The sequence below is a fragment of the Papilio machaon genome, chromosome W (genome assembly GCF_912999745.1).
Source record: "Papilio machaon chromosome W, ilPapMach1.1, whole genome shotgun sequence".
Taxonomy (NCBI): Eukaryota; Metazoa; Arthropoda; class Insecta; order Lepidoptera; family Papilionidae; genus Papilio; species Papilio machaon.
In genome coordinates this window covers 8,692,336-8,713,054 of record NC_060015.1, presented here as the reverse complement: position 1 = coordinate 8,713,054, position 20,719 = coordinate 8,692,336, and the positions used below count along the sequence as shown (strand labels likewise).

Genomic DNA, 20,719 nt, shown 5'->3' with positions numbered 1-20,719 from the left:
TTTTTTTATAATTCATTAAAGCATTGGATATCGGTGTCTTTTAGCCTAAACATGTGTAGTAGTAGTGTTTTCAATGAAAATTTTTACCAGGCCGCGTACGTTGTGAGGTGATCCGTACAGTACTTAAATAAAAATTCTTAATGCTCTAAAAATTAATTTTTCCAGCGCTGTGTCCTTTTATTGTAATTTAAAAATAATAAGACAAAGGTGAACGTCAAACATTTTATTTATATGTCTTTCTCTCAGAAAATAAACGCACAATTAAATTATTCTTAAAAATTATGTTTGCGAATCCTAATTTCGCCTCCGCGTCCCCTTTCGTGTCGTCGGTTTTTTGAAAACGTCGTCATCGTCATCGTCTGCAAAAATAAAAATAGTTTCTTTGTAAAATGAGCTGGCAAATAGAATTAAAATTGCATTTTAGATATTTCTTCATCACTATTTTGGAATTATAAACACTTATAACTGTAATAAAACACATACCTGAGTCTTCTGAATCAGCTGCTCGAGTTTTGTTTTTCGTGGCAGGTTTCCTTCGTGATTTCCTTACTGACTGTGGTGTTTGCGGTGGTTTGTTCGGTGGCTCATTCTATAAATATATGACAAATACAAACATTAATTTATTATTACCGTAATCTGACATTTCTGGAGAAATGTCATTTGACGCTCGCTCGCAATAATTTCGAAAACTTTTCATAACAAGATATAAGCTAAAATATAGCTCTTATATAGATATTTTACTTTTTTCTTTTTCTGTACCATATTCAACTATGACGTGAGAAGCTAAATTAATTCTTTGAATGTACCTCCTCAACAGAGCTGGAGGTAGACCGTCTCCTGCCGCGGCGGGGCGCCTTCCTGGGTGTAGGTTTAGGTGCTGCATGCTTGTCGGCGCCATCACTGCCGTCTCTGTCGCCCTCCTCTGCGTCCCGCACAGCAAAACATTCTTCTATCTTGTCGCCTAGCTCTGTTACTAATGCCTGTTGTAACATTTATTATGTAATTAATTTTATTTAAGTCTGCTGAAAGTCATGTGAAAATGACATAAAAATTTTGTTTTATAAAAAGGGAATTTTCTATCTAAAAACTGAGTTTGTTTTTGTGCAAAACTACGGAAAGATATGTATGAAGAAACCTTTATTTCATTCTTGGCCATTTTGGAGGTGTGGTTCATGAGTGCAGTGAAGGACTCCATGACACCGGGGCAGTGCAGTTTGTCCTTGTAGCAGTCCATGTTCTCTATCAACTTCCTGAGCGAGCGCTCGTTGTATGTGAACAGTGACAAACAGTACGCCAAATCTCGCCATTGCCTTTCTTCTGTTGATAATTTGAACCGCTGACATAACTTTTCTATGAGAGCCTCCATTTGTCTGTCTTTTTGTATAAGTGATGTTATATATCTGAAAATTAATAATTTTTATTAATTCTTTACTTTTAGTTACCTTCATAGATAGGTAGATATATAAAAAAAACAATCACAGTAACTCGGCGATACCAATTTCCTAGCGTCGAAAGAATTAATTGAATTGATGCAGTAGTTTTTAAGTTTCTTTTTTTTACATTAATACTTTAGATAATTACGTACTTCATGATATATCTGTACTGTTCTTCAGGCACATTCAATTCTGGATCACTGAGTCTTGATATAATGTCTGGCATAACATTATAGAGTGCATTGCCTTTCTGTGACAGTTGCTTGAAGAACAAGCGTGTCATGGCGGTGACGCGCGAGTCCTTGTCAGCGCAGCACAGCGCCATGTCTGCTATCTGACCTTTGACACGCACCATCTCGTGTAGTACTAAAAATGACAGCATCTTGACAGCGCATTGACGCACCTCGAGTTCTTCATCACTCAAGCTGAAATATTTACAATTACAGGAATAAGGAAAATGAGAGACCGAGACAGAGACAAAAAGAAAGAACTAGCAACCTTCATTAGAACTTGCGTTTTTTGATTTATATTCACTTCTACATCAGAGTATTTTCTTACTTCTTTCATTAGTTATAATTTCCTAAATTGATTACTTACATATCGTAAATATGATGCGTCCAAGGTTGCGTGAGATTTGGGAAACGTAGAGTGAGATCTGCGAAGGCTATAGTCAGGTTTGTTCTGAGCGATACGTTCTTAGATTTCTTTAGAACTGTGACGATAAGTTGCAGGCCTTCTTCACACACACTGCTCGACACCAGCATAAATCTGTATATAATTGGAGATGTCAAAGTTTATTAAAATATCCAATATTACCAATTTGCTGTACTAATAGTACATTGTATACTGAGAACGTACGAAACGGAAATCTTTCTAATGATATAGTTTAAAGGGAAACCACAATATTTAATGATCAAGAGGGTAATGTTTTAAAATCCTCCGTAATAGAGATGTGTACCTGGTGTATGTGAGTGCGGCGGCGGCCTGGGCGCGGGGCGAAGCCCGGGTGTTGGTGAGCAGCCAGCGCAGTAGCGGCGTGTAGCGAGCCAGCGCGGCGCCACCTGCCACCACGTCGCGCTCGCACACCGCGCGTACGTACTCCGCATCCGCGTCATCCGCCACCGCACCCTCCAACCCCGCCTCCTCCTCCGTCATCGTTGTGTTCACCTACAACATGGATCCCCAAACTATTTTGGACAAGTGACCCTCTTTTCTAAAATGAACAGTTACCACAGACCCCTATGGCCAAATTACCTACTTTTAAGATCAAATATTATTATTTTTAATTCTGATTTAGGTCAATAGAAGAAGACAGAGTGAAAATTAGCAATGCTTTACTTTGCGAATCACTGACCTACAACAAGGAATATAAAATCTAATATATAAAATTCTCGTGTCACAGTTTTAGTTCCCGTACTCCTCCGAAACGCCTTGACCGATTCTCATGAAATTTTGTGAGCATATTCAGTAGGTCTGAGAATTGGCCAATTTTTTTTAGAAATTTATAGAAGAAGGGGGCAAACGAGCAACGGACCGAAAGTTATTTGATCCGACGCTCATTGACATCCGCAACGCCCGAGGAATCGCAGATGCGTTGCTGTTACGCTCTTTTCTTGAAGGTCCCTAAGACGTAACTGTTTGGAAATACCGCCGAGGACAGAGTATTCCACAACGCGGCTGAACAATACAATAACGGCACAATAATATATCAAATTATTATATAATCTCTCGCTTATGTAGCGAAGGAATAAGAGGATTAAATCAAAAGAAAGTAACGCAACATCTCCTTCCTGAATTTTCGCAATCGAGGCAAAGCATGTATTATTCTAATTTACGAGTATCATCCATCAAATTGGAATTCACTCCCTTCTTACACATATAACATAATCCATCCATTCTGTCTTAGGTCTTCCTCTACTCATATGAATCAATTTGACTTAAAAAAAAGTTATATATTACCGTTGATGCCTTATTAGAGAGTACACTAGCGGAGCGCTGACCGCGCGAGGAGGCGCTGGCGTTGCTGGCGTTCATGAGTGTCTGCCGGCGCAGGTCATCGCAGCGGCCGCGACGTGCGGGAGTCGCGGACCCCACTCCCGCTTTCTTCTTACGTTTCTCCTCCGCCTTCCTCTCTTCTCGCACCTAGACAATCGTGAAGTATACCGAATATCGTACAACAAACTGAGTCGTTCATTGATATTTATAGTACGACAAGCTTATCTTAACCGGTTGCGATGACTTCTATCAGAAAAAATGTCAAAATCACAAGGGCTTAGAAAATGCGTAAAAAAAAGAAAATTAGACGTTGACAGAAGGGCGCTAGATACCTGTCATAATTAAGTTTGACTTTTGTCCACGGGATCAGGTCAGATATGCTTGTGTGTCTATACACAAAACCCTTAGGGGAAATTTTTCACACTGACAGAAATTACTGAATAATGGGTAGGGAATTAAATTCCCCGTCTGTATGTTACAAAAATGTAAGATTATTTTTTTATTACTATGATTAATGGTTAGCAAGAAAAAAATTAATATACGCTTGTTACCTGATTGCGTTTCCTAAGCTCGCTGTAGACGGTGATATCAAGATATATGAGTTGTTGCAGCGCGATATGACCCAGCGTGAACACAAATCGAATCAAGAGTTCCATTGGGACGTTAATTTCTTCCTCACTCTCCTTATCTTTCACTGGAACTTTCTCAATTTTCTTATACATCTCAACCAATAGTTTTTCACAGAGTACATCCGGGGTATCACATATAGCGTATATAAGATCAATAGAGTTCGCCGCAAACGAAGTAAACTTTTTAAACTTATTGAATACTTCCATTAAACTATCAAATACGGATTTCATAATGGAGTGATCTACTGGATATCTTTGTTCCTTCTTAGATAGTGACGTTAGTAATTGTACGCAAAAATTTCTTGTATTATAATCGCCGGTAAGTCCATGTGTTTGTATGACTTCTAGATTAGCAAGAGCAACCGATGGCTTGGCTTTAGAGATCATAGTCAGTAAAGAGAGAGCCGCGTAACTGTCCTCGTCTGTTGTACCATCGATTTTCTTTAAAAACATTTCCCAAAACACCTAAAAGAATATATTTTGTCATGATTTGACATAAAATAGTAAACTTTAGGTTTTTTTTTGTAGTAATTACGTTGAAATATAAGGTAGGAAGGGAAAGTGGATTAAATTTGGCCTTCGTCATTACATTAGTCATACAAAACTGAGAAATATTTCTACTTCACATCTTCTATGTGGTTGTGGTATTGCATTGGTCAAGGGTGTCATTAGTGTGGTATCTAGTGCTATTGCGGACTCTAAAACTTAAAAACTGTTTGTACATTGAATGTTAGGGTTTGAATTTATTAAGCACATTATTATGCTTTCCAAAAATGTTCAAGGCTCGGAACATTGTACGAATGGTTGTGGGGAACACAATTTTAAGTATGTAAAGGGATGAAGTGGGGATTTACAATATATAATACCTGTATAATAGATGGAGTGATGTCTTCTTTAGTGACCCACTTGTCAATGAGATGTTGTAGAGCCAGTGCACTGCCGAGGTCGACGTGTGTCACCAAGGTGACAAGGTTCTTAGCGATGGTGAATGCGCGCGCGCGCTCCGCCCGAGTGTCACATTCCAGATACATCTCTCTGTACGCTCGCTCTACTGATTCACGTTTGTCCTGGTAATAGTTTACATCAATATGCCTTCTGGTTAAAAATAAACGTTCAAATTGTTTTTTTTTATGTATTTTTGATAAAATTCTTGTTGTATTGTACATAACATACATTGACTTCTGTATTTTCAATTAACACGGGATTAACAGTTATAACTTCTTACTAATATTATAAATGCGAATGTTTGGATGGATGGATATATCAAGGTATCTCCAGAATGGCTCAACGGATCTTGATGAAATTTGTCACAGATATAGAACATTGTCTGAAATTAAATACTTTTTTAATGCCGCACGGACAGAGTTGCGGGCAACAGCTATAGTACATAAATTGTAAATCTAATACTATATAAAATTCTCGTGTCACGGGGTTCGAACTTGAACTCCTCCGAAACGGCTTGACCGATTCTCATGAAATTTTGTGAGCATATTCAGTAGGTCTGAGAATGGGCCAACATCTATTTTTCATAACCCCCCCATTTTTTTTTAACTGCGCGATGACGGAGTCGCGGGCGACAGCTAGTATACTAATAAGATGTAGGTATTAATATAAGAAATAATATATATAGAGGTGTTAGATGGTAACTTATATACTTACTTGATCTGGTGACCATACAAGCAGTAACATGTTAGCTACACCCACTTTAGCAGACTCTATGTTGAAGTGATGAGCTGTCGTGAAGAAGTCGATGGCCTCACTCACATCTCCAGCTTGTTTAGACATTAATAAAGAATTCACAAGAGGCACAGCCTCCGATATCATCCTACAGAAGTGTACCGACTCCTGCAGGAAGGCTACGATGCTCTCCTTCTCTTCCACACGTTTGTATAACGCTATCTCGTTATCGCATTGCTGCGTTGATGATATAGATTGTCGACGGTCGGGGATTATGTAAATGTTACGAAGTAATGCGACGAAGTAATCAATCTACAAATCAATTATGCTAATATTAGTAATAGTATTGTTTTCGTCTTTACTTCTAACAGCAGAAGATATTTTCCAGGTGGAAAGTTTTTTTTTTTAGGAAAAATTCGCAAATGTAAAATAAAAGCAGTCATATTTCTAGTGGATATAAAATTTTCTCGGTTCTAAATCTTACTTATTACTAATATTATAAATGCGAATGTTTAGACGGATGGATGGATGTTTGAAGGGATCATGGGAACGGCTCAACGGATCTTTTTTAAATTTATCACAGATGTAGAACATAGTGTGGAAGCTACTTATTACGTTATTTGTTAATTTCGCGCGGATGGAGTCGCGGGCGACAGCTTGTTTATGAGAATAAAACATTTTCAGTCATACCTGATCACTTTTAGGCATATCACATCTGAGTAGTTTAGCATCTGGATACTGCCTTTCTGTATGTTTAACTATTAAATAAGCTTTAAAATAATTCTTTTCTTTTAAACTGCGACGTATTGCATCATATAAATTCTCAACCGTCGCCTGCGACAGTTCAGGCTCGTCTTGCGTAAGTGTATCCATTTTCTCTTTTATCGTATCCACGATATCTTTCTCGATTTTGTCCCATTTCTTTATTAGTTCCGGATCCGGCCCTGGATTGAGTTTCTTTTGGAGATCATCTAATATTTTCTGCTCATTTGCTAATTGTTCTTCTAAAACATCTAACTTCAACTGTGCAGAGAATGGATTGCATTCAAGGAAAACCTAAAACGATATCACAATTTGTAAAATATGATCAGAAAAATCACAAAATATCTTTTAAATAAATACGACTAAAGTTGTTTCAAAATCAAAAAAGATATTTCTTTATAACATTAGGCGCGTATAATGAAAGCACAAATTTTAAAATAAAAGCTTTTTGTAATTTTTTTATATTACAAGGTGATAAACGAGCAATCGGCCTCATGAATTCGCCGAAATTGCGAAGCGACCGCTGCCCATAGACATTCGCAATTGCAGATGCGTTGCCTACCCTCAATCCACGAAGGAGGAGACACACAAAAAGAGAATAACCTTCCTATGCATCTCCTCCATTAAATCTACATCCCCTTCCATGCATCTCCTCCATTAAATCTACATCCCCTTTCATGCATCTCCTCCATTAAATCTACATCCCCTTCCATGCATCTCCTCCATTAAATCTACATCCCCTTCCATGCATTCCTTATAAGAAAAGGGTGGGAAGGGGACTAAATTTAGACCTCCGGCATCACACTCATCAGACTGTACTTGGGATTACTTCCACTTGACGCCTGTATTCTGTGTGGTTGTGGTATTTCACAAGTTTTTTCAATTACCTTAAGCAGTTGTATAGCCGCTTTCCTGACTAAAGCAGCTTTATCTTTGAGTCGTCCGATGGCTCGCTCCAGCACCGCGTGCTGTCTGCTCACTGGTACATTGTTCTCTCTTTGTAACCGCGACCAGAACTGAAGTACCTATAACAATAATAAACTAAAAAAATCAAAACATTCTTTCCAACGTAACGGAGATCGATGTTAATAAAAATTAAGTACTACGCCATCTGTATTTACAAACTAACTTCTAACTTCATCGATATTATAAAGACATCCTATTCGCCAGCGCGGGACTACTAATTTAGCACTTAACCGATACGTTATTTTAAGTCATTATCTAAAACTGTAAAATCTTTATTACACGCAAAGCAAGCTATTGAAGAAGTTCTACTTAAAATCGAAATATAAATTAACAGTAGCTTTGCCCGATTTTGTTTACTGAAGCTGGATATATAATCCTGAAAAAGCCAATATCATTGACTATTTACCATCATATCTTCTTGATGTTCATTAGTAGAATACAATAGGTACAAGAGTTTTTTTACATCATAAGGTGGGATAACGACCACCTAAATTCGCCGAAAGAGCAAAGAAAGCGTTATAATTTCCTTTTTATTTTCATCATATTTTTGCTGTCTTCTATTTCTCCGCCGTACGCTATTCTTTACTGTGTTACCTCGCTTTGTTGATGAGTTACCTTATGACGGACGTATGCGGAGAGGTCGTGCATGTGGTCGTAGAGGTCATCGAGGAAGTCGTCTCTCTGCACGCGCTGCTCCTCCCCCAATCCCTCGCCGCGCAGCTCCACACTCACCACCTCACACATCATGCCCAACACTGTTATACGCAGCGTGTAACTCTGCAAACACAATATAAACATTTGGACCAGGGATCCCCAAACTATTTTGGACAAGTGACCCCCTTTACCAAAATGAACTGTTACCACAGACCCCCATGACCTTTTAACCTACTTTTAAGATCAATTATTATTATTGTTATTATTCATTCTGACTTAGGTCAATGAAAGAAGACAGAGTGAGAATTAGCAATGCTTTAAGTTCGATATCGACCCCTTTGGGAATTCCTTAATTAGACTAAACAAGTGTGACTATAATATTTATACAAGCTTTGAAAGGAAAACTAGTTACATAAATCCAACAATAATCTTTTAAAATAAGGTCAAAGCAGCAGGATATGGTTTAATAGACGAATGGCAAATTCAAATCTACGATTAAGTTATACAATGTCAGTTTAAGTTCATCATAAAGTTTTTCCAGCTTTTGCTATTTTTTTAATAATAATGAAGTTCAAAATAATTTGTACCTCATCAGTTTCTAAATATGGCTGCAATGTTGAAATGGCCTTAATCATTTCTTTGGGCAGTTCTTTAGTAAGCTCCAGTAGGAAGGCGCCGTAGTTTCTGGCGGCGCCTTGCTCAGTACCCATACCTCCTGCATCCTCTTCCGTTGATGCTAACGATACTTCTATTTCACGCACCTAAAATACACAAGAAAAATAAAATAATTCACATTTTTTTATTTATCATTCCTAGACAATGTCACTAATTAAAATACCCTCCGAAACAAATTGCTTGTGTTTTTTTTTCCATTACTTTTAGGGTTAAAAAAATACTTGAAGATTTAAAATACTTACCATTTGAGGTCCAAAGGTGCCAAGTCCGAAATTTTAAAATAATTCAAGTGCAACTGTACAACACCAGCACAAATAGGTGATACAGCATGTTCCGCTATTTCTAGAATCTAAAATAAATTAAATAAAAAACAAAATGCTTCAAATATTTAAATAAAATTTATTTTATTTAATAATTGTTATATTTGTATACCTGAACTAATTTAATAAGGCAGGCAGTACCATAGTTGTACTTTTTTACCAGCACTCCTAGCACTTGGAACACAGTGTCTCTAACAGTTTTGTTTTTTATAATTTGCTCCTCCAATGCCTTATAACATGGATAAGCTACCATTCTGCAAGAAAAAGTAATCTATTTACTACATTTCAATAAATTGTAAGTTTCCACCGCCAAAACACTCGTCTAAAAACAATGCATGACAGCGTGAAGCTATTGAACTACCATATCAGAATTAGAACAAGTAACAATGGGTTAAGTGGGTATTGAATTAAATTCTTTGACTGTAAATTTATGTAAAAAGAAAATAGTACACTAACAAAGTTGTCTTCAGCTAGTGGTGGGTCCCACAGACGTGAAAGTGGCTGCTGGACCAACATATGCAGTGACACCAAAGCCTCCAGTTTGTCAGACTCTGTCCAACCACAGAATTCCTCATCCGTATTCTTTGCTTTACCTTTCTTACCTAATGTCAGCTTTGTAGAATTCTACAAAATTAATTAATCAATCTTACTAATAATAAAATGGCAAGTTTGTTAGAATGTACCAAATGATCTTGATGAAATATGCTATAAATGTAGAAAGTTGTCTGGAGGAATGCATAGGCAACTTATTATTTTTTTTACTTCCGTACAGACAAAGTCGTGGGCAAAAGCTAGTATTACATAGTTTAGTAATTGGTTATTAATTAAGGCTGGTTTTACAGTCACGCGTTTCGGCAGCGCCGTCGGAGCGCGCGCGCTCGGATATGTATTGGGCTGGTTTTACAGTCACGCCGCTAGACGCGCCGTTGGACAGCGCGCTGTTGGACAGCGCGCGTTTGAACAGCGGTGCACCAAAAAACGACATTAGTACGGCGCGTTTCGCTGCTGTGAGACAGTCGTGTACAAACAGATACAAAATGAACGGCAATGCGGTTAGAGTACTGGCTATTTACTTTTTATGGAAAAAAAGGCAACAAAAACGTCGAAGAACAGTAGGTGTTGATCCTTATAACGCTACAAGGTTACTGAGAGGCGAACACGTAACATCTTTCTCTGATTTACGAGAAAATAGTTATAAATTTTATAAATATTTTCGCCTATCAACCAGCAGTTTCGACGAATTACTGTGCAAGTTAGAGTTTTCTTTACGAAGATCTTTATTCTTATCCTTATAAAATTATTCTTATAAAAATCATCGGCCGGGTCCCATAAACATCTTCTAATTCGCACTTCGTCAATTACTCGACCCGTATCGATGTGATTCATTTTGTACACAACAGTACCTAACGGCACGTCTCAACGGCGTGAGACTAAAACGCACAATGGCCGTAGAAGCGCACGAGCGGCGCGCGCTTCGACCGCGCCGCGCGAATAGGACGCGTTCAACGAACGGCGCTGCTCAAGCGCGCGAATTTGAAACGCTACTAATACCCCAATACATATCCGAGCGCGCGCGCTCCGACGGCGCTGCCGAAACGCGTGACTGTAAAACCAGCCTTGGGGTATTAGTAGCGTTTCAAATTCGCGCGCTTGAGCAGCGCCGTTCGTTGAACGCGTCCTATTCGCGCGGCGCGGTCGAAGCGCGCGCCGCTCGTGCGCTTCTACGGCCATTGTGCGTTTTAGTCTCACGCCGTTGAGACGTGCCGTTAGGTACTGTTGTGTACAAAATGAATCACATCGATACGGGTCGAGTAATTGACGAAGTGCGAATTAGAAGATGTTTATGGGACCCGGCCGATGATTTTTATAAGAATAATTTTATAAGGATAAGAATAAAGATCTTCGTAAAGAAAACTCTAACTTGCACAGTAATTCGTCGAAACTACTGGTTGATAGGCGAAAATATTTATAAAATTTATAACTATTTTCTCGTAAATCAGAGAAAGATGTTACGTGTTCGCCTCTCAGTAACCTTGTAGCGTTATAAGGATCAACACCTACTGTTCTTCGACGTTTTTGTTGCCTTTTTTTCCATAAAAAGTAAATAGCCAGTACTCTAACCGCATTGCCGTTCATTTTGTATCTGTTTGTACACGACTGTCTCACAGCAGCGAAACGCGCCGTACTAATGTCGTTTTTTGGTGCACCGCTGTTCAAACGCGCGCTGTCCAACAGCGCGCTGTCCAACGGCGCGTCTAGCGGCGTGACTGTAAAACCAGCCTAAAGAAAATATTACATAGCATAAGAAAAATTATATGTCAATATTTTATATAGGAAGGCAATACAGTCAAAATCTGTTATAACGACATCGAAGGGACTACTCATATTGAGTCGTAAAAACCGATAGTTGTAACAACCGGTGACAGGTATTAATAGGAAAGATATGTAATAACATTCAGCCAGGACCTTTGATTTTGGTCAATTTAACCGGTATGTTGTTCTAAACGATGTCGCTATAAACGGTTTTGACTGTATATAGGAAAAAAACATAATCAGCAGTGAGTTTAGCATCCTTTGTTTTCATTATTTCTGTAAATAAATACATGACCATTTTCACAATATTCAGATATTTGCATCTTGTTTCAGTAGCTATTTCTTGTTCTTGAAAAATAACTTCCAACTGATTGCAAAGACATTTCACTGTTTGTAAAGCAGCCTCAAAAAGTCTCCCTTCTCAGTGGAGTTGGTGGAGTTAGTACTAAATAAAACACTGAGGTATAGTACAGCGAAGACAAATTTAATTAAATAGTGAAGTGAGGTCAATCCACCTCCGCGAATCTTTACACCGCGATCTACAAAGACGATGCACGCCATCTATCGTTTAACTAATAACTGATATTAAATGATAACATTGGACATTCCGCCCACCATGGACATACCATGTCCATCACTTACAATACAAAAATGCAATATACATATAAACTTAAACATGTAACAGCAAGAAAAAATAACAAAAATAATTTCACTAAAAATCCATTTTAACAATACAAATACTTATTGTTTCTTAATCAACCGCCCACCGTCTACAAAGGTGGGTTTAAATTTCGTACTTAGGCGATACAATACAGTTAAGTTCATATACAAAATAAAAAAATTAACAATAGAAACTATTCATTAACATAATAAATGTATGGATACAACTACTCCATATTGGCTTACGAGGTAACTGGTAACACAATCAATTTTGACACAGGTCTTTTAATCTCGTTATTTTTATATCTCAATGTTACGACACGTGTAAGATTGTCCAAACCTGGATGTTTATCTACAATAACTCCGAACATCCATCTGCTAGGTGGAAGTCCATCCTCCTTCACCAAAACGACATCTCCAATGTTTGGCTCGGGAGTACAATGAGCCCACTTGTACCTATTTTGCAGCTGACTTAAATACTCTAAAGACCACCTACGCCAAAAATCTTGAAGCATCCGTTGTGTTAGTTGCCATCTTTTAAGACTACTAATATTGGAACCTTCGTAATTAAATTCAGGGACGGTTACAAGCGGTTCACCTACCAGAAAATGACCTGGTGTCAACGGAGCTGCATCTTCTGGGTTACTCGAAATTCTTGAAATAGGTCTCGAGTTAAGACAGCATTCAATCTGACATAGCACAGTTGTCATTTCTTCGAATGTCAAAGTGCTATTGCCTATGACTCGCTTCAAGTGGTGTTTAGTTGATTTTACACCCGCCTCCCACAACCCTCCAAAGTTTGGAGCGTGAGGAGGTATAAAGTGCCAATTGGTGCCATTCGTTACGAGAAAGTCAACTATTTCTGGAGCTACACTCGATTTTTCTGCGTCAAACAGATGTTTTAATTCTTTGGCCCCTCCGATAAAGGTTGTCCCATTGTCGCTCCACAAATCGTGTACTCTTCCGCGTCTAGATACAAAACGCTTGTATGCGGCCAAAAAACTTTGAGCCGTCATATCGCTAACCACTTCTAAATGAATGGCTCTAGTAGCCATACATATAAATAGGCATATGTAGCCTTTAATGGAGTGGTATCCTCGGCCTTTATTTGCTCGGAGGTTAATGGGTCCAGCATAGTCTACACCGCTGGACTGGAAAGGTTTTTGAGCCGTTACTCTGGCCTCCGGCAACTGACCCATCATTTGTTGACTTACTTGTGCCGCGTGACGGACACAAGTAACACATTTTCTCACATAAATTCTAACAATTGATTTGGCATTTATGATCCAATACATTGATCTCAAGTAATTCAACATTAATTGCGGCCCACCGTGCAATGTTCTTTCATGAGCGTCTGCAATCAAGAGGTAAGTGAAGGGTGAGTTATGGGGTATGAGTATTGGATGTTTCATATTTTCACTAATGTATGCCCTCTTAAGCGTCCACCGACTCTCAAAACACCGCAGTTATCAATAAATGGATTCAAAGAGGTAAGTTTACTCCCTTTACTTAATTTTTTCTTCCTTTTCAGTGCTTCAATGTCTTCTTTAAAATGACAGTACTGGCAGATCTTGACACAGGTAAGTAAAGCGTCATTTAATTCTTTAGTAGTTAGCCACTTTGGATATTTATTTTTACCCTTAATTACATTTATAAATCTTTTACAGTATGCTATTACTCTGATTAATTTATTTAGTTTGGAAATTCTTGACAACAAATCTTCGTCCCTTTCGGTAAGCATAAAGCATTTTAATGTAGTTTTTCTTTCTTCTAATTTAGTGTCTTCTATATTCCTAATTTTATATTCTATGTTTTTATTTTGCAGCCAACTGGGTCCCTTTTTCCAGAGCTGTAATTCTTCACAAACTGATGGTTTAACACCGCGAGACGCGCAATCAGCGGGGTTATCTTTAGATGCTACATATGACCACTGTGCTCCTTCCATTAAGGTAAGTATTTCCGACACTCTATTTGCGATGAACGTCTTCCATCGACTTGGGTGACTCCCCAACCAGGCCAAAACAACGGAAGAATCGGTCCATGCGTGAATATAATGCTTAGGAATTTTCAGAACAGCAGCAACTTCATGAAGAAGCTTCGCACATAACACAGCTCCACACAATTCCAAACGAGGAATAGATAGCGTCTTAATAGGAGCAATTTTTGTTTTAGAAGCTACTAAATTAGTGTGAACATTGCCCTCACTATCTACAACTCGTGCATAAACTACAGCGGCGTACGCTAAATTGGATGCATCTGAAAACCCGTGCAATTCCATGATTTGATCGTCGCTACTACTTTCAATCCAACGAGGTATATGAAAGTTGGTAAGGTTACAAAGATCCTTTCGATACTCCAACCAGTCTATAAGCAAAGAAGCTGGCAGTTCTTCATCCCATCCAATGCCACATAACCACAACCGCTGTATAAAGATCTTGGCAGTCGTTATGACTGGAGCCAAAAAACCAAGGGGATCAAACAGTCGGGCTATATCCGAGATAACCTTACGTTTTGTTACTGGGGTTTCCAGCGGAGGAAGGTTGACAGTATATTCAAATTCATCAGTTACTTTATTCCATGTTAATCCTAAAATTTTTGCAACTTCATCTAGTTTGATTTCTCTAACATTGTTCACATCTTGACCTTCCTTTATTAAATTCATTAGGCTAGAACTGTTACTTGACCACATCTGAAGTTGGAACCCACCACGCCTTAACATTTCTGTCAATTGTTTGTAGATTTCTAAGCCATCTTCAGTACTTTCACATCCAGACATAAGATCATCCATGTAAAATTCAGACAACACTTTATCCTTTATCAATGGAAAATCTGAACCCTCATCATAAGCTAACTGTTGAAGCGACCGAACGGCTAGGTAGGGAGCGGAAGAAGTACCAAATGTCACTCTCAAATGACGGAGATGCTGAAGTTCAGCATCTGGATTCTCTCGCCAGTAAATGCGCTGAAAATCTGCGTCTTCATTGGCCACCTTCACCTGCCTGTACATTTTTATTATGTCAGCAGTTAAACAGATTCTGTAACAACGCCAACGCATTATAATATGACGCAATTCGGGCTGTAAGGATGGTCCTACCATTAGATCATTATTCAAAGAAATACCATTACTTCCTGCACAAGATGCGTCAAACACAACACGAACTTTAGTGGTTGTCTTATCATTGCGTACTACTGCATGATGCGGTAAATATACAGCAAAACTATCGTTTTTGCATTCCTCGGGAACTCTTTCCATATGATTTAATTGAAGATATTCGTTTATGACTTCTGAATATTGTGCTTTCAAATCAGGATTTCTCATTAGCCGTTTCTCTAACATGAGAAACCGCTTCAATGCAATATCCCTGGACCCACTATACTTACAACTTGGATTGTCAGATTTAAACGGTAAGCGCACTATATAACGACCTGATTCATCACGCTTAGTTGTAGCTAAAAATAAATCTTCACATTTCTGTTCATCAGGTGTTAACTGTTTTTTATTCAAATTAGTTTGTGGTTCTGATTCTAACTCCCAGAATCTACGAAGAAGTTCATTCTCATTTGAATGGAATGAATGCAAACTAACTATATTGTGACAGTTGTTGAGAGTTTCGCTATGGCTGATTGTTTTAAGTTGACCAGATAAGATCCAACCCAGTCTGGTGTTTTGAGCAACTACATGACTGGACGGATCCTTGACTATTCCTTCTAACAATATCTGGCTATAAACTTCGGCTCCAAGAAGCAGATCTATCTTGTTCGGTACATTGAAAGAAGGATCTGCAAGGGCCATAGGCGACATAAAATCAACGGATTGCTCTTTAATCTTTCGTTCGGGTAAGACAGTAGTGAGTTTCTTCATAACAAAAGCTTCCACATTAATTTGGAAGCTGGGGTCTATGCGGGATTGAATTTTAATCATAACCATTGAAGTGCACCTAATAGAGGCACTAGGATCACCGCCTAAACCTGAAATTACTCTCTTACTGGATGTGCGTTTCAAGCCTAACAACTGAACTGTGGACTCCGTCACAAACGAAGCCTGAGATCCCTGGTCTAGCAGGCACCTTAAATCAAAAATAGTTCCGTTCCTAGACTGTGCTTTAATTAACGCAGTGGCTAGAAGAACTTGAGCATGACTACTCGAAAAACAACTTACAATATTGGTGGACTCGCTATTGGAAGTAGTTGCTGGTAAATTCTCGACATGGTGGGCTGAACTACCTTCCTTATTATCATTGGAGACATTTTTGAGGTGGAGGAGAGTATGGTGTTTTTTACTACAAAAACGACAACGATTTGATTGCCGACATGAATATACGGAGTGATTAGCACCCATACAATTAAAACATAAATTATTTGTTTGGACAAACTTACGACGCGCTTCAATATCTTGACGACTGAACTTCTTACAATTGATTAATCTATGATTTTGTTGACAAAAAGAACATGATTGAGTGGGTACATAAGTTGATGCATGATATGACTTAGCTGAATGATTGCGACTTGACATATTTCTTTGAACCTTGTTATCAAGATATTCAAGAGATCTAAAACGGTGCTTAAGGAACTCCTGAAAAGTTTTATATTTAGGCAATTCATCGGGAGACTCACTAATCTTAGTCTCCCATTGTTTACGTGACTCAGTATCTAATTTTTGACACAAAATATAAATAATTAGAATATCCCAGTCATCAACTTTAATTCCTAAATTTTTTAATGCATTCAAACATTCATTAGATGTATCAAGAAGTTCCTTTAGTCCGTTAGACGATTCAACATGTATTAATTTTTGATTCATAAACCTCTTTAAAATACAATTCGCTAAATATTTTTTATTGTTATATCTAATTTCTAGTTGTGACCAACAAACGGAATAATTACAACTTGTTATGGGCACATGTTTTAAAAGACTTTCGGCATCGCCAGTTAAGTGAGTTTTTAAGTAATGTAACTTCTGTACGTCATCCAAAGAATTGTTGTTGTGTATCAAACTAATAAACAAATCGCGAAAACTAATCCAGTCCGCATAATTACCAGAGAAAACCGGTAGTTCTATTTTCGGTAACTTAACAGATGAATGTATATTAATGCCCTTTGACTGAGATGCAGAAGCTTCAATAGAACTAAAATTTGGCTTATCAAGTTTCTTTAACAATTCCTTTAGTTCAGTTTTATAATCGAGATATAATTCTTTGGTTGTTTCGTATAAATTAGTAGTACTATAATCAGACTTATCAAACTCAGTAGATTTAACTGAACTAACTATTTTCACATGATTGTCAGAAAAAGATAACCAATCAGCTTCTAAATTTTCTAACCTCGTTTCAATGTAAGAAATTGTTAGTCTATCCTTTGGTGACTTTTTAAAATTCGCCTTAGCCTTGGCAATAGTAGAATATAAATTACGTTGCAAATTACTAATTGTTTCCATGATAAAAAGATTTAAGTTAACGTACAAAGTCAATAACACTTAGCAGTTAAATGTTATAAGCGAAATTTTTCTAAGTTAATAAACGAAACCAAAAAATTTACAAGTGTTTGAAACGTCAATACAAAATCGGGCATAGGTTCCCCGTCTCTTCACTTTTTGTAAAATTATTCTAAGTCCATGCACATGCACACATAAATTTAACAAAGTTAACTTCTTATGTAAAATTATTCTAAGTCTAATTTTTGCGTCGTAATTTCACAAGTCTCTTGATCACTTACACAGCTTGACTTTGTATCACTTTATTATGAATAATAATTAAATGTACTCACACGATCAATCCACATTATTTTGCAATCACTCACGTCACGAAGCAATACGGCTTCACATTAATGGACTCCTGCTCTCATTGCTCGCCGAAGTTCCAATCCGCTATTGGTCAAGCGGTATCCAAAACAGCGCCATCTGGTTTTGTCCAAGCCAACATACTCTCCTTGTATGTAATAACTTCAAAGCTGAAAGATAATCTCACGGATGGACCACAGTACACTGGTCCAAAATCGGCTCGCTAAGGACCATGTAAAGCAGCCTCAAAAAGTCTCCCTTCTCAGTGGAGTTGGTGGAGTCAGTACTAAATAAAACACTGAGGTATAGTACAGCGAAGACAAATTTAATTAAATAGTGAAGTGAGGTCAATCCACCTCCGCGAATCTTTACACCGCGATCTACAAAGACGATGCACGCCATCTATCGTTTAACTAATAACTAATATTAAATGATAACATTGGACACTGTTCTAAGAATGTGTTCATACCCTAAAATAAAATAAATTTTTAGTGGCCTAACATATAAAATAGGAAATAAATTCAACTCCCCAATAAAATAAAAAGTAGCAGTAAATTTTCTTAATCTTCAATCTTATATCCTAAATGGTAATGAAAATATTTACCTTTATTAATAACATTCCATTCTAGTTTTGTTCCATGTACAATTACAGAGAAATATGTATCAAAATGTTCTAAAATATATTCCACTCCGTCCGAATTGTAGGCTCGCGCTGCATCTGTTATCAGTTCAATATAAATTCAGTAAATAACAAAGTGATAAGTAATTGTTAAGTAACGAACAGTTTGTCGCGAATGCACTGACCATGTAGTTTTGATAGTAAAATCCTTGGTTGGACCACATCTTCAACATGGTATTGTCCACTGGAAGATTCCAAAAGCTCATCTTTTTGCAAAGGTATTGAAAATTCAAAATTCATTTTTAGTTTGATTTGAAGTTAAGCGCTTTAACGACATTTTGTTTGAAAATCTGTCAAAGCCAGTGTGACATTACTTTCTGAAAAATCCTCAGATGAAGAATTATATAGATATGACATGCGCGTTCACCCGTAAGGGACAGATAGAGAGTACTATAGACTATACCTATATATAAGTAAAAGGATTGGGGTTACCAGTTATTTGTTTTGTCCCGAAAATGAATAATTACGATATAATTTAATATAGACCAATTTATATATTCCCAATTAAATTGTAATTAATAAACGTAATAAATATAAAAACAATGCGTAATTTTTGTTTATGTGACTAAGATTACGTAAACAGATTTTTTTAGTAATACTTAGTCAGGTCATAAATTCTGTCACATGTTTAATATAAAATAATTGAAACAAGTTTATTCATTATGTGACCATTTATATACCAAAATGAACTTAACAAAACATAGATTCTTATGACACTAAAGTTTATTCAAAATGACATCCGTGATTTTGAATACAGGCCTTCAATCTGCTCGGCCAGTCGTCTATCACAGCACGAACGAGGTCCATGTCAATATCGGCGGCTGCCTTAATCAAGGATGTCTTGAGTGACTCCAAAAAAAGAATTTCCCGATATTTTTTTCCCGCGTACCGCTTCAACAAAGCGCGGCATCTCTTCAGTCTTAGGTCCATTAGACGAGCATTCAAACGATGTCCTATTTTTCTTCGATATGCACGAAGCCCTAAGTCTTCATAAAAAGCTACAAAAAACATACCAATATTATAGTCATATAATTTTAAATTACTCTGTATATCATTACAGTGAACACTACATATAAAACTACTTAATATTAAACTATTTTGATTGTAATTTCTAAGAAACAAAATTTACATGGGACAAATTAAAAAGCATACTCTTTAAAACCAACGGGATAAGAAAGTATCAAATATTTAAAAACACAGCATATACCAGAATTAAAAACTCCTTTTGAAATCTGTTGAAAATAGTATAAAAAATGTGAATTGTTTCATTTATATACATTATACATACTATAATTTATTTCCCCTACATTCAGGGTAATTTTTACAACAAGATGGTGGTATTATTTTTACGGGTAATAACCAACCAATTTGAAAAGAAGTTTAATATTGATGGTAAATAAATACGAAAATTACAAGAATAAAGAAAGACAGTTTTATTAAACGAAGTTTTTCTCTCGACAGCACATGACATACGCATGACATTACAGAATTGTAAATTTAAAAATCTCCTATCTGTAGGTGGCCAGTAATCCTTAGCGGAATGTTATGCAAACTCTAACACTCCTCCGTAACATTATGCTACTCCTACGGCCACTCAATCACTCATTAGATACACACTCAACACTTACACAAACTCATACCCATGCCTCTTAAACAAAACTCAAACTTTCCTCTGGGCAGGGCCTTTGTGAAAATGTCAGCTACCATAGACTCTGTCTCCAGATACTTCAGACTGATCACTTTGTTGCGAAGTGCCTCTCTAATAAAGTGAACTCTAACGTCAATGTGTTTTGACCTCTTATGGCAAGAACCCTCACTGTTTGCCATAGCTATTGCAGACTGACTATCACTACTCAGCTTAATAGTCTTATTCACTCCAGTTATTTCTCCAAATAACCTCTTAAGGAAAACTGCTTCTCTTGCAGCATTTGACAAACTTATGTATTCCGCTTCTGCACTTGATAAAGCAACTACTGTTTGTTTTCTGCTTTCCCAACTTACGGGTGCAGACCCAAATTTAAAAATATACCCTGAATAGGACTTGCGATCTGTTACATCACCCGCATGATCTGCATCAACAAATCCTTCTAAATATCTTCCACTTTGTTTAAACACCAGCCCCAGGCTTTTGGTGCCTTTAAGATAGCGAAGAACTCTTTTTAGTGTCTGCCAATGTTGCT

General features: G+C 37.4%; 2 protein-coding genes and 1 long non-coding RNA gene across 3 annotated transcripts; all 3 read right to left on the bottom strand.

The window, feature by feature from the left end:
• Positions 1 to 45: 45 nt before the first annotated feature.
• On the bottom strand, positions 46 to 9,062 carry LOC123723090 (condensin complex subunit 1-like). Its single transcript, XM_045685638.1, has 16 exons — positions 9,034 to 9,062; positions 8,704 to 8,877; positions 8,078 to 8,239; positions 7,384 to 7,521; positions 6,425 to 6,790; positions 5,717 to 6,046; positions 4,924 to 5,124; positions 3,980 to 4,522; positions 3,393 to 3,575; positions 2,392 to 2,600; positions 2,031 to 2,201; positions 1,586 to 1,858; positions 1,136 to 1,400; positions 807 to 980; positions 418 to 589; positions 46 to 122 (listed from the first exon to the last, which is right to left on the bottom strand). The coding sequence occupies exons 1-16, from the start codon at positions 9,034 to 9,036 to the stop codon at positions 46 to 48; spliced, it is 3,441 nt and encodes a 1,146-aa protein (XP_045541594.1). The 5' UTR covers positions 9,037 to 9,062.
• A 279-nt stretch (positions 9,063 to 9,341) lies between these two features.
• Positions 9,342 to 16,332, bottom strand: LOC123723089. Its single transcript, XM_045685637.1, has 5 exons — positions 16,244 to 16,332; positions 13,763 to 16,151; positions 11,233 to 11,391; positions 9,568 to 9,735; positions 9,342 to 9,365 (listed from the first exon to the last, which is right to left on the bottom strand). Exons 1-5 carry the CDS (start codon positions 16,330 to 16,332, stop codon positions 9,342 to 9,344), a joined length of 2,829 nt encoding a protein of 942 aa, XP_045541593.1.
• Positions 16,333 to 18,304: 1,972 nt separating this feature from the next.
• On the bottom strand, positions 18,305 to 18,833 carry LOC123723388. Its single transcript, XR_006756725.1, has 3 exons — positions 18,665 to 18,833; positions 18,465 to 18,578; positions 18,305 to 18,330 (listed from the first exon to the last, which is right to left on the bottom strand). It is a non-coding gene; the product is annotated as an uncharacterized LOC123723388 (long non-coding RNA).
• Positions 18,834 to 20,719: the final 1,886 nt, after the last annotated feature.